At 49.2% G+C, this 13,406-nt stretch overlaps 1 protein-coding gene across 1 annotated transcript in view; it reads right to left on the minus strand.

Annotated features, from left to right (window-relative positions):
- Sptb (spectrin beta, erythrocytic) overlaps nt 1-13,406 on the minus strand; it is a 130,060-nt gene that overhangs the window by 59,324 nt on the left and 57,330 nt on the right. Inside the window, exon 2 of the mRNA NM_013675.3 lies at nt 9,966-10,167. Within this exon, the coding sequence (NP_038703.3) occupies nt 9,966-10,113 (148 nt within the window). The 5' untranslated portion in view covers nt 10,114-10,167. The remainder of the gene's footprint in view (nt 1-9,965; nt 10,168-13,406) is intronic.

The following is a 13,406-nucleotide window of genomic DNA, read 5'->3' on the forward strand; positions in this document are numbered from 1 at the left end:
AAGTACACACAAATGGGGACTTGTTGCATTGAGATATGTTCATACAATGGAAAATTATTTACCTGTAAATAGAAAGGAGAGACTATTGTGTAGTGTTATAAAATCATTTCAAGATATATTTGGTAAAATGCATAGAACTGTGCAAAATTTAAAAAAAAACAAAGCTATGAAAAACCAATACAGATTACACGTTTACCTGTACATAAAATACAACAAGATGTGGTTGACACTGTGACTTGGCTATTCATTCCTTAAGCGCTTCCTGCCCCTCTCCCTTTTCTCTGTTCAAAATGTCTCAAAATAAAGACTGGTGGGCTGGGGTTGGGGGAACACATGGGGGAAAGTGTTTGCCTAAAATGCAGGAGCCCCCAAGGTTCAAACTCTAGTTCCAGGACAAACAAAAAGTAGAGATAACGGAGTGCATAGCCAACAGGGGGATTCTTCATATTTTGGTTCCATTAATGAGGACATCAAGGTTACATAAGAAGTTTCAGCGACAAAAGAGGGTAAGATATATTTTGAGGCAAAATTCAGGCTCTCATGCCATATGTATGTATAATATGACTTTATAAATAAAAATAAATCAATCTGGGTGGTAAGACTATGGGTGGTATTTATTTTCTTCTTAATTAGCCATATAGTTTATACAATGATAAAAAATTTTAAAAAAAGAAAATGTCTACAATTAGCACGTGTTACTTTTAATAATAAGAAATAACAGATGTCACAGAAAAGAGAGTAAAGGCTCCTAAGCCCCAAGGAATAAATGATAAAGATTTTAAAAGGGCAGCTTTCTTTAAAAAGGGCAGTCTGCGTTTTAGCCAGTTGAGAGTTTTATGCTCTGGGCAAAATCAGCAGAATAGACAAGTAGGATAAGAAGTGGGTGAGAGGCACAAGGAGGCCCGTGATTGGCTCATGGAGCCTGCACCTGGGCCAGCAGATTCCCAGCTCAGGCTTTCTCTCCAAGTCACTCCCGGAAGCCAAGGCTCAGGCAACCACTGTGAGTCATGCTTTATGCTGTAAGTCCCAGGAAGGAGCCTGGGACAGGTCTCGGGGACACAGAAGCCAGCCTTTTACACAGAGCAGCGCAGAAGCAGACCCTCGGGGCACATCATCAAAGGTGTTGGTAGCATGAACTCTATTCTTGTTTAAGAGAGGAATTTCCCTTTCAACAACTCACTCCCAGTACACTGGCTCTGCGGCCGTTCCCCTGCCCTGAAGAACAGTCTAGATAGAGTGGATCTCACAGAAAAGCTTTACGATGTGACTGCAAACCTGAATAAAGCACATACAAATGATAAAAGCTGAACACGATAAAGCTGGCTAATTAGCTTGGAGTAAATTAATGTAAAAGAAGGCAAGAGAGCCATTATAGTGATCACCTACGTGTTTGCTAATGAGAACTGACATGGTGGATTTTGTGGGAAATATTTAGAATTATAACAAACATTGTGACACATAATCATACCTCTAGAGGGATTAAAATAGTTTTATAAGACATTAACAATGTCTATAGTTCTTTATTTTTTATTTTTTCTATTCTAAAATAGCTCATGCGATATTCTTGGTTGCAACTTGACTACATCTGGAATTAACTAAAACCCAAATGGGTGGGCACACTTGTGAGAGATTTTTTTCCCCTTAATTAAATCATGTGAAGTGGGAAGACCCACTTCTAATCTGATTCTTTCGGGTGGGAAGTTCCACCTTTAATGTAAGCCACGCCTCCTGCTAGCGACCTAACTAAGGACATGAAAGGAGGAACGCTGTTCTCTCTGCCTGCTTGCCTTCATTAGCCAGTTCAGTCCCTCACTGGCATTGGAGTCTGCTTCTTGGGGGTGCTGGTGTATACTGAAGACGGGCTGAGACATCCAGCCTCGTGGACTGGCAGCTACTGGAGTCTTGGACCTTCCGTTGGTAGACAGCCATTGCTAAACTAGTTGAACCATGGTCTGTAAGCCATTCTAATAAATCTCTTTTATATAGAAAGCTTCATTCTATAAGATCTGTTCCTCTAAAGAACACTGGCTAATCCAGGGGGCAACTATCAGATACAAAAGAAAACCAGGACAAGTGTCGAACTGTGGTGTTTATTTGCAGACCAAAGTGCATGCTGGCCTCCAGACTCCCTCAGCGTTGCAAATACCTACAACAGAGTCCCTTGCTGGCCTCTAGGCTTCTCTCGACTCTTCTCACTCCACCCCTACCCTAAACTTCTCCAGCCTGTGGGCCTCCCTTCCACCAGCTTCTCACTGCTATACAACACTACCATTTCAGCCATGTGCCCTCTTTGCCCTCTTGGCTCTTTCTCTGGGTCTCCTTGGTTCCCTCTCTCTTCTCTTCCTCTCTCGGCCTTCCCCCTCCTCTCATGGCCCTGTCCAGTGTACTGGCCATGTTTAGTCTACCTCAAGAGGCTGCAGGTGAGGAGAAAAACAGGAATAAGTGTCGGACTGAGATGTAAAGCAGGATGGGCCACAGAGGGCTCAGGCATACAAAAGACAACCTGGGGACTCAGGCTAAACAGCACCGTGATTCGTAATGTCACTTCCATCCTGTCTGTAAATGATGAGGGAACAGCTCTGTCTGCCCACTTCACAGGGTACCTGAGGGGTGGTGGAGACAACCTGGGTAAAGCCTGTGCACACAGACTTGTTTCCAGGTGCCAGCTATTGTTAGACTTGGCTGGCACTCCCTGGGATGCAAGGCTACAAGTCAGGATGGTCTAGGATACAGTCCCAGCCCAGGCAGGAATTTCTGGAGGACCTAATGATTTGTTAAAAAGGTTACTCTCTTTCCCCAAGCCAGGACCTAAAGCTCCATCAATCTTGATAAAGTGGCACTCTGACCTTTGTCAGTGATGTTGGTGATAAGTGGCTTCCCAAGTAGGTGAACTGGAAGAGCCTGAAGCATCATCACTCAAGCTCCTAGAGGTCAGAGAGCTCCCAGAGCTCCACAGAGCAGGAAAGTGGCTGTACCAAGGTCACTTGACGATAGCATCAGAACAGAAGAATCAGCGTTGGAAGGACAACATCAACTACTGCCAGCATGAGTCACTTTCTCCCCACATGTGGTAGCCTTCGCGGCTCAAACAGCCATCTGCCTTTCCTAGACTTCTGCATGGCTTCCCCATACTTGCTGTCCCCAGGTCAAAACAACCACCTCAAACTCAAACCTAACCATACCACTTCTTTGCTAAAATACTCTGATTGGTGGGAGCAACCCTGTTCCCCATCCCTCCTATCCCGAGCACACCGATCTCTCAGGCAGCAGCCTCTCCCTTTGACCATTCAATCTGCCATTCCTGTTCCAAATACTCTCCTTCACTACCCTTTTTTCTGAGGTTCCTGCTGCCTTCTTCCAGGACTTCTCTATGTCTTCTAAGGTCTTCTGAGAGATGACTCCTATATGCCCCCCTTTTCCGCTACCACTAACTCCAGCAAGCTGGATTGGTTGAGCTATAAGCAATGGTTGGTTGATGCTATAAATTTATAGTGTTTCCAGGAAACCTTCCCAGTGTTCAGAATAGTGTGTGCGCACGTGTGTGCATGAGTGCATGCGTGCGTGCGTGCGTGCGTGTGTGTGTGCGTGTGTGTGTATGTGATGTGTGTGTGGCATGTGTGTGCTGTGTGTCTCTGTGTATGTGTGTGGTATGTGTGTATATGTGGCATGTATGTGGGGGTGTATGTGTGGTGTGTGTGAGGTGTATGTGTGGTGTATGTGTGGTATGTGTGTATGTGGTATGTGTGTGGTATGTGTGTATATGTGGCATGTATGTGGGGGTGTATTGTGGTATGTGTTGTGTTTGTAATATGTGTGTGTGGTGTATGTGTTATATATATGCATGGTGTGTGTGTATGTGTTGTAGGTGTGTGAGTGATGTGTGTGTTCTATGTGTGTATATTTGATCATGTGTATGATTATTTGACCCTCTCTCACTGGACAGTAAGGTGAGAGACTTCCTGGCTGATCCAGTTTCCAGCATCTGAAAGCCACAGTGTGGAGATGCACAGTGCTCCCAGACGCCTCTGCCAGCAGCCTCGCTAGCTCTCTCTTACTGACATGATAAAAAGAGAAAAATGAACACACTGAACACATGCTCTGAAAACAACGCCCTCGGCACCTCTTCAGCATGCAGCGTGCAAGGGAGCCCTCAGGGATCTGGGGTGGGATGTGGCTGCTCCTAGGAGGCCTGGCGTTGGAACCTGCCCTTGGGGATGAAGCTGATAAGCCACGGGAATGTCCCAAAGATGGAGGAGGCTACTAACGTGGCTCACTCAGACTGCACGGCACGGGGAGAGAATAGAATCTTATTATTAACCTCCGTGCATTAATATTTGATAAAGCTTCCTCACAATGATAGATAGTAGTCACCCATATGAAGGGAACAGCCTGGTTCTGCAGAGTCTCAAAAACAATGAACAGCTTTCATCAAGAGCAGGGAGCTGGGAGAGGCTCAGTCGGTACAGCACTTGCTGGATTAAAGTGAGCACCTGAGTCAGAGCTCTGGAGCCTACGTAAAGACGGCACGCATGGTGGCACACACTTTCGATCCCAGTTCTGGGAAGGTGGAGAAAGGTGCGTTCATGGGGGCTCCCTAGCCGGTCAGCCCAGTGGAACTGGTGAGCTCCAGGCCAGTGAGTGGCACTGACTCAATAAAAAGGTGGGCAAGAGCTACAGAGCGACACTCAAGGCAGACAACACGATCAGGACGTTACCCTCTCCTGGGCTTCCCGCACACGGCACGGGAAGTTTCATCTGTGCAGAGGCTTGCCAGGGCTGGGGCTCGGTTTCATAACTGCCTACCTCCAAGAGGAAGCTGCTGATCCAATTACTTTTCTTCCTCTGATAGTACATTAAAATGATGGCTGATGAGTAGATATTTATCTGAATAGTATGTTTTCCCAATATGTGATTTCTAAATGTTTTGAAATCTGAGAAAACAAAACAAAACAAGAAAATCCCAAACCCTCAACACTTTAAAAGCTGTCATAAGTGTCACCACCTCTGGGCTCACAGGTAGCTGGAGAGGTGCTGTGACCATGAAGAACTGATGTCTTGGTGGCAGCTGCTTCTTCTGAAGCCACCAACAGGCTGTCATGAAGCAGTGGCTGTCCACCCACTGAGTTAAAATCCTGCTCCCTAAGAGAAACCAGACACCCTCTGGACACAAAGCCCTTTCTGGGTCACTAGGAACAACAGGATCCTGGCACCGGTGGAGAAAGCCACCTGAGGGGAAGGTCTTAAGGCATCTCTTAAGAAGACTCTGAAAACCACTGGCTACCAAGGTAAAGACTAACCACGCTGTCCCCTCTCTGGAGGGCTCCAGGGCAGCCATGGAGGAGCCAGGAGCAGTGAACTCAGAGGGCTGCCACCCTGAGATTCTGATGGCATATCTGCTAGTTATAGAACTAAACCTCAGGGCGTGGCACTGTGGGTCAGCAACAGTGCTCATCAGCGCAGGGACACAGCCTGCTGTGCCCCGCCCCCAGCACGGATGACCCTGTTACATTCTTTAAATCGTCATTGTTCATTCTCACTGCGCAGCCTCATCCCACTGTCGGGAAGGCGATTACAAAGAGAACACAGAAAGGAAGCCTGCCTCTCTTTTGAAGCATCCTGGATATGCAACCCAAAGGCAAAGTGAAGCCAGCTGCACAATGTCAGGCTCTTGCTTCAAAGCAGGGGTTCTGTCTAGTTTCTCCCTTAGTAACCGTTTCACTGGTCAACACTTAGAAGGGCAGAACATGACAGCCACTCCTCCTCACAGGCCCCTCGGGAGACGCAGGACTGCTCTCTGTGCTGCCACCTTTGAGATGCATCTGTGTGTGTGGAAGGGCTATAAATCACGTAAATCATGAGTGAGTGGCATATGGGGTGCGGGAGGCCAAGCCGTGTGCCTGTGGGACAGGGGCGGGGTAGGAAGGAGGAGGGCTGTGGGAAGGCAGATCAGGAGGGAGTCACCGCACAGACTTCCCTGCTGGGGCATCTTTGTGCTTCTTTCTTTCTGGCCCTCCTCTTCCACCAGGGCCACATTTGTGGCAGGCATCGTCACTGGGGTACGTGACCAAGTGCAGTGAAGTGTATGGGTGCAGGCAGGGGGTGTGAAGAATGTGTCCAGGGGTCAGGGGTCAGCGCGCTGACTGCTACAGTTCCCTGCGGTCCTTAGCACTTTGCCTCCCATTCAGGCGATCACGTGTTGGTGACCCTAACAGTGGAAGGGAGCAGGACCCCTGTGACAGTGAGGGTTAGCTCTCTGAGACCCTTGGAGCCTGTTGGTTGAAACACCAAGGCTGGAACCTTGGGAAGGACATGGCTTTTGGCTTTCCAGCTGTTTCCTTCCTCTATCCCTTGAGGCAGATCCCAGAGGGAGAAATGTAACAATACCAGAGACAACCTATCAAAGCCTGGTCAGAAGGAAGCCTCCTCCAGGCTGCCCACCACTTAGCCTGGCAAATGCTGCCAGCCAGAGACAAACTTGAAGAAGTTAGAGTATGTTTACAGACCTGCGGGAAATACCCTTTCTGGGATCCAGCACTGTATGCCCAGCTCTCCTCCGCCCCACCCCCACCAAGGTCAAATGTGTCACCTCTCCCAAGTTCTCTCTCCCATCCCCTACTTCACTTTAGTCAGACACCTCAAAAGTCATTCACTCTAAAGCAAGCTCAGGGTTTTTATACGCAAGGGCAGGCTAACCAGATGGCTTGTTTAGTCAGGCCTAGCAGGGTTGGGGGTGGGGGGGTAACAACACTGAAGCAAAAACAGACTAGGGAGTGTGTTCTCTAACACTGACGGAAAGTGCACTTGAGAGACCGAAAAGATGGGGTCTGTTAACCTGAGGACCAAGAGGGTCTGCCATGCTGAGGAGAGCATCTGGCAAAGCTCACTACAGCCTGCTTCCCTGGGCTCTGAGTGCTGAGGGCAAAGCAAAGGTCTTGGAATAGCCGGTCTCCTGAAGACCGGCATGGGTCTCATGGGGCCCATGCCCAAGATTTAGGCTAATTTCTGTAGTCCCAAGCTACCTAGACCGTGGGAGAGGGAACAGGATCCGAGTGACAGTGTGGTGGCTCTTGGAGACCCTAGGAGTCTGTTTCTTCCAACCTCAGCTTCCCCAGGAAAAGGGTGCATGTGTGTAGGGGAGGCAAGGGGTAATTAAGGAGAAAGAAAACGTTCTGGAACAGGCCAAGGTAACCGAGCTGATGATCTTGGGCATTTGAAGTTGAGAAAGGACAGCAAGTATTTATAGAGAGCTTTCTTCAGACCAATAAAATCTACTATTCACTAGGCCGCTAGGCTTTTTTTTATTATTGTTTTTTCATTTTTCATAAACTTTAGCTTATTTGATCCCCACAACCTTGGAAATCACTGCCACCCACTTTATATCCTGGGAAGGACAGCTAGCGCTCTTCCACGGCAAGAGCAACAGCGGGAAGGTGGGGATTCCAAGCTGGACCTGTGACATTTTCCTACGCTCTAGATCGTCAATAGCAGAACGAGAATGGCAGCCCATAGCTAGCCTCGCACGTGACCCTGACAGACGCACGAAGAGGCAGGGGCCAAAGCCTTCTGGCCTTTAATACCCTTACAGGTGGACATGCAAGGAGACCCTGTGATGCGGCATATGATCGCATCAAATATAGCTTCCAATTCCTGAGGCCCTGCTAGAAAGGGTGGCTCCGCCTGTCCCACCAGGATGGCTCCAAAGAGAACTGAAGATGAAATGATCAAGAAGTTAAACCTGGGGAGAGCTGACACGTTCCTCTCTTTACTCTTACTCAAGTTGACTCAACTCCTGTAGCGGGTCAGGGGGTCTCCAGCAAATCCTGGATAATCCCCCAAATGTAAGGGTCCATGGTTCCCAGAAGAGTGATACCCTGGACTCAAATAGTATGAAAATTCCCAGTGGACCTTCCTAGAGCTTTATAGCTTCTAGCAGAGATCATTCCACATTACCTCTTAGGAGAAAGCCAGCAAACGCTTCTGTTATTTGTAGACCATGCAAGGACCCCAGACTGACATGTTCACTTGGTAACCAGGGGTCTGGTTACGGATCAGGCATGGGGGTGGGGCGTTCCTGTGCTTTAGAAGGTAAGATGCGCCTGGGGATGAACAGACGTAACCAGGCACAGCCAGTGCTAGGGGAGGCTGTTTCCTGATCAGCTAGGACTGACTGAGATGCTTCTTGTTTGATGCCTTCTCCTCTCCATCTCTTTAACCCACCTCCACCACGTTCTCACTGGCTTGCCCGGCATTGACTGCTGTGCTTCCCTGAGCCAACTGGAGCTACTCCGAGCACTTCTGATTTCCCAAACTCCATACGGCCCTCACCGCCCAGCTCCTGGCAAATGCCCCCACATTCTGACTCTCTGCGTATCATCTCCTTTGCTTTCTCATTGCTATTTAATTTATGTGTCTTCCCCACAGTTCTTCTCCAGTTCCACTCATGCTAATTAATTGTGAGCACAGTTCATTTTTCCCTATTAGATTATAAGTCCTTAGAGACTGATGCTATATTGAATTTATCTCTGCGGTTCCCCCACTTTCCTTTCATGTTTAGCTGGGGGGATAGATTTAAACTTTGTGGCCATACAACATATAATTACTAAAATGAAATTTACCTAGGTTTCCAGTGTGTGTATATGTATGTCTGTGCATGTGTGCACCCATATGCACACATGTACACATTAGCTGTGAAACAGATCATGGATCGGGTCCTATGATGACAAAAGAGAGGAGATGCCACAGTCCCTTCTTGGAGTGAGAAGCCATTCCCAAGGGGCCTAAGTCCCTGCTCCTGCCTCCAGATTTCCCAGGAACAATGGTGTCTGAGAATAAAGTGGAGAGGAAAGGAAGAGACAACTTAAGCAAGGCCGTAAAACAGAGAATCTTTGTCAAGGCCAAAAGTGCTTATGGGAAAGCCTGAGACTTTCTGGCAAGGTAGAAGATGGCAGCAGGCAGTGATTGGTGTTCAGGTCCAGTCAGGTAAAGGCTAGCTCCTCCCACTCACACACACAGCCCATAGAGCTCAAAGTTTCTTTATTGGCCAAAGATTTAGGGTCAGTTCTCTTGAGTCAAGTTCCAGGGAGACAATAGAAGCAGTTAGTAAAGGAGGGAAAGGGTCCTAAAAAAGCAGATCTCAGCTAGCAGGCAGAGAAGTCATTCTACTAGAGATGTTAAGATATTCCCTGCCATGAGCATGTGCACACACACACACACACACACACAAACCACACTCTCAAAGGAGGAAAAGCCTTGTGCCATACTAGGGCTCACAAACAGAGGCTCCACCATAGCAAGGAAGGACAAGGATCTGGGGCGGGGGGGGGGGGGTTCGACTGTAACCTTCTGACCCCCATGGTCCTGAGCAGTACCTGTCAAGGCCTTGATCTGAAAGGGCCTGGCTGAGCTGTTCTCATAATCCAGCTATGAATAAATCAGTAAGACACTGCTAAGCACCAATCCAACCCCAGTTCAAGATGAGAGGCTTCATGCGGTAAATGTCCTTCCTAAGGCAGACTGGAAAGGATGGTCTCTGTTTACAATTTCCTACCTTCATTGGGACCACAGAGGAAGCAACGGTAATTGCTCTCTCCGTACATATAGGCAAGGTAGTAAGGGCACAGGTCACCTCTTGAACTTGTGCCTGTGTAGCCCCTCAGACACTCCTTACTCACATTTTTCACTTTGGTCCCAGGTCACTTGGAACAGAGACAGATGGCCGAACCACCCTCCACCAATGCCAGCATTTCCCTGACTCTCAGAACAATTGGGAGGAAGTTGAGGATTCTGGGACAAGCTGCTGAAGCCTGTATTCCCTGGGGAAAGGGTGCTCTCGGAACTTGGCAAAGGTGTTCCCAACACTGCCATATGAGAGCTCACATACAGAGGCTCCACCATAGCCAGGAGGGACATGGACCTGATAAGGATTATGACTGTAACCTTCTGACCCCCATGGCCCCAAGCAGTACCTGCCAAGGCCTTGATCCGTGACCTCTCAAAGAGCCTGGCTGAGCTGTTGTCATTATCCAGTTCGTCATCGGGGGCATCCCAGCGGGCGTTAATCCGGCTGAATGGTGGCTGGTTGCCCACGTTTTCAAACTCCGTGGCCGATGTCATGTCAGCAGGCTCTTCTTAGCAGCTGTGCCTGGCTCAGTCTTCATGGAAGGGTCCCTAGGGGACAGCAACACAGGCAAAGGGTTAGCATCCAAGCCCCTTGCTCTTTTTCTCGGTGGGGACTTATGAGGGAAGTCCAACAGAAGCAGATCCTATGGAAGCCACACACTGTCAGGGCAGTTTCTTCCCCTGGGGTCTCAGGGCCCTGTGTTACAAAATATTGCAGCAGGAGTAACGGCGGCATTGGCTGTGACAGTGACAGTGTTTGGGACAGGCTGAGAGCTGCATGCGGCAGGGTCAGGATGGCCAGCAGGTGGAGACATCAGTCCCAGTGAGCCAGCTTCCGTCAAACCTGCTGCTGCCTGGGCACTGGAGCAGCTTAAGAGACAGCTCTCCTGGGAACCAGAGGCTGGGGATTGTGGGATGGGCACTCAAGGAAGAGACACCTCACCTCAGTCAGGGACTAAGATCAGAAGTCTGCCTGGGGGGTGGGTGGAGACAAAGGCAGGTGTGGGGGGGGGATGACAGTTGCAGTTGACTGGGTCTGACTTAAACGGAACCAGTGTGGGGTTGGGTGGGGGTGGAGACATTGAGTCTATCAGGCTGCCCGCCCTGCCCCTGAGACTCCACCCTTAACAACAGAAGAAGTCAAGTTTCTTCTTGTTCTTTTTGTTTTGTTTTGTTTTCTTCTTGAAAGTGTGAGCAGTTGTTGGAATAAGGTCTCCTGTTGAATCCCTGACCAGTCCAAGCAGCCCAGAGAGCCAGGGTAGCAGTAGCAGGCACTGTACGTCATGACAAAAGGAGAACTGGGTATGTTAGGGACTGAGTGCCAAGAACCACGTGATTGGCAAATGCTTTCCAAGGAAGTCTGGAGGCACTCGTGGAAGGATGGGTCGAAAGGGACAAGAATCTAAACGAAAGGAAATATCAACACTGAAGATAAGAAGCAACAGCAAGAACCAGGGAGCCGGCGAGTAACTGGAGAATAGGAGATGTTGGGGAGAAAAGAGAGACAGGAGGTGGCAGCAGCGGCCATCTTGGTTACCAATGTTCACGGCCTTGGGAAAATTACTGCCTTCTCTCATCTGTGCCTGGGAACTTAAGAGATTCCAAGTTCAAGTCTGTACTTCAGAATGGGGGCCCAGAGCTTTCCCATTCACGAGAGTAACCATGGGTGGAAAGGCCAGGGAGGCGGGCAAACAACAAACATGAATAACTACTAAACTATACACCGTCTTTTCACATATGCCAACACGTGGGCTCACATCCCCAGGAGGTTCACACAGGCAGGAGGCACAATGCTTGCTTGCCACTCTGAGCGCGACTGCAGTGTTTGGACCTTACTCTTCAGACTTAGTCACTTCAGACTCTTGTCTCCCAGTCTGATAAATCAATCCCACCACATCCCTTTGAGGTAAGACAGGAGCCAAAATTATCATCTCTAACTGCACAAGGGAGAAAAAGACACAGGATGGGGCCTCCCCAAGGTCGTCTACCACTACTGTAGGGGCTTAGACAACAGGTCATGCTAGAGTCCTGTTATCACCCTTGACCGAAATGGTCTTAGGGATAGGGAGAGAGAATTGGGCCATTGGGAGAGTGTGTCCCAGATGCTAGCGCTGAACGAAGGTATTTACTGCTCAGGGCAAAGAGAACGTGCAAAGTGGGAAAGCCAGTCATTATCCTGAACACAGTATCCCCCACACCATGCCAGGCCTGTGCTCAAGACTACTGTTGTCCCTTTGAACAGCCCGTTCTCCGTAATGGACTAACTGCTTCTAGGGCTGGGCTGTCCTCTCGATGGTCTGAGCAGAGACAGCTGGGAAGGGTTTCCCTACTTCTCAAGCCTTTACTGCCTCCCCGGAGGAACGCAATGACCACTGACTTGGAAGTGTGAGTCAGACAGAGGCTGACAAGCTGACCACCACCTGCACAGCCACAAGCTTATCCAGAAGCCCCTGAGAGGGGCCAAGTTGTCAGATGTGAGGTAAGATCGCCTGTGAGCCCCAGAGGTAACCAGACCCTGGCTCACTCCCTTCATCCCAGGCTATTTTTAAGAGTGGCTGAGAGAGGCCCAGGCTGCGGGTCTGGGAGTGAGATTACCTTAGCTATGGCTTCGTAAATAAGTCTGCCCCAGAAAGATGAGCCCAAGTAGGCAGACCAGCAGAACCAGCGTGCAAGACAAGATTGATGGCCCTGGGTGCAGGAGATCAGGGACACAACAGCAATTCATCCTGCTTAAAAACACCATCCTTCCTGAGACCGCAGCTCACAAAGGACAGCAGCCAGACAGTGGCCCTGCCAGGAATGTGGGGAAATACATTTGTGTATCTGAACAAATGAGTCTAGTATGTTTGTTTGCTTGTTTGCTTGCTTGATAACAGAAGGACCAAGTCCCTGGGGATAGATACCACAGAAGAAATGAGAATGGGGTCTCTTCCTCCTGACACCTTCCCTAGCCCCTGCCCAGGTGGCAATTTTGCCAGAGTCAAGGGTTGGTGGGTGAGGTGTGTCCACATGCTGAGGCAAAGATGGTCTCAGAGAGGGCGGATTACCTATGGTGATTCCAGAAATGAACAACACCCCCCACCCCAGGCCAAGGCAATGAGCCTGAAACCAAATTCAACCCAGTGCTTTCTCGGTGTCACCCAGGTCCCTCCTATTACCATCACCAGGACCCTTCAAAGGCCTGGCCAGAAGAACCACTATAGCTAAAGAGAATAGCATATGATGGGGTCTCACGGGAAAACATCCGATCAAACCAGGAGCCACAGAAATGGCATTCAAGTTGTCATCTGAGGGGAACTTAGAAATGGGGTGATGTGGTCAAAGCTTCAATGATGTCAGTCACTGATGCATGCAGAGTGAACTTCCATGACTCATGGAGGCCCCCATACAAGCCTAAACTTGGACCTTATGGCCCTGTCAGCAAAAGGAGAGAGGGTGTCTTATGGGTAGTGCTTGAGCATACAACTCCCATTTCACCCCAAAGATCTTAAGCTACCAAACCTCTTATCAAAGAGTAGGCGGGTCTCCTTTGTCACATCTCCAGAGTCATCCTTATCCCTTCCTTGTCTCCAGGTGACATTGCAGGACAAGCCCTACGGAGCTGTGGGGAGCCGCCCTCACATTCGCCGTTGCAAGATGGCGCTGACATCCTGTGTTCTAAGTGGTAAACAAATAATCTGCGCATGTGCCAAGGGTAGTTTTCCACTACATGTGCTCTGCCTTCCCCGTGACGACAACTCGGCCGATGGGCTGCAGCCAATCAGGGAGTAATACGTCCTAGGCGGAGA

Source organism: Mus musculus, chromosome 12 (assembly GCF_000001635.26).
Source record: "Mus musculus strain C57BL/6J chromosome 12, GRCm38.p6 C57BL/6J".
In the NCBI taxonomy this organism is placed as follows: Eukaryota; Metazoa; Chordata; class Mammalia; order Rodentia; family Muridae; genus Mus; species Mus musculus.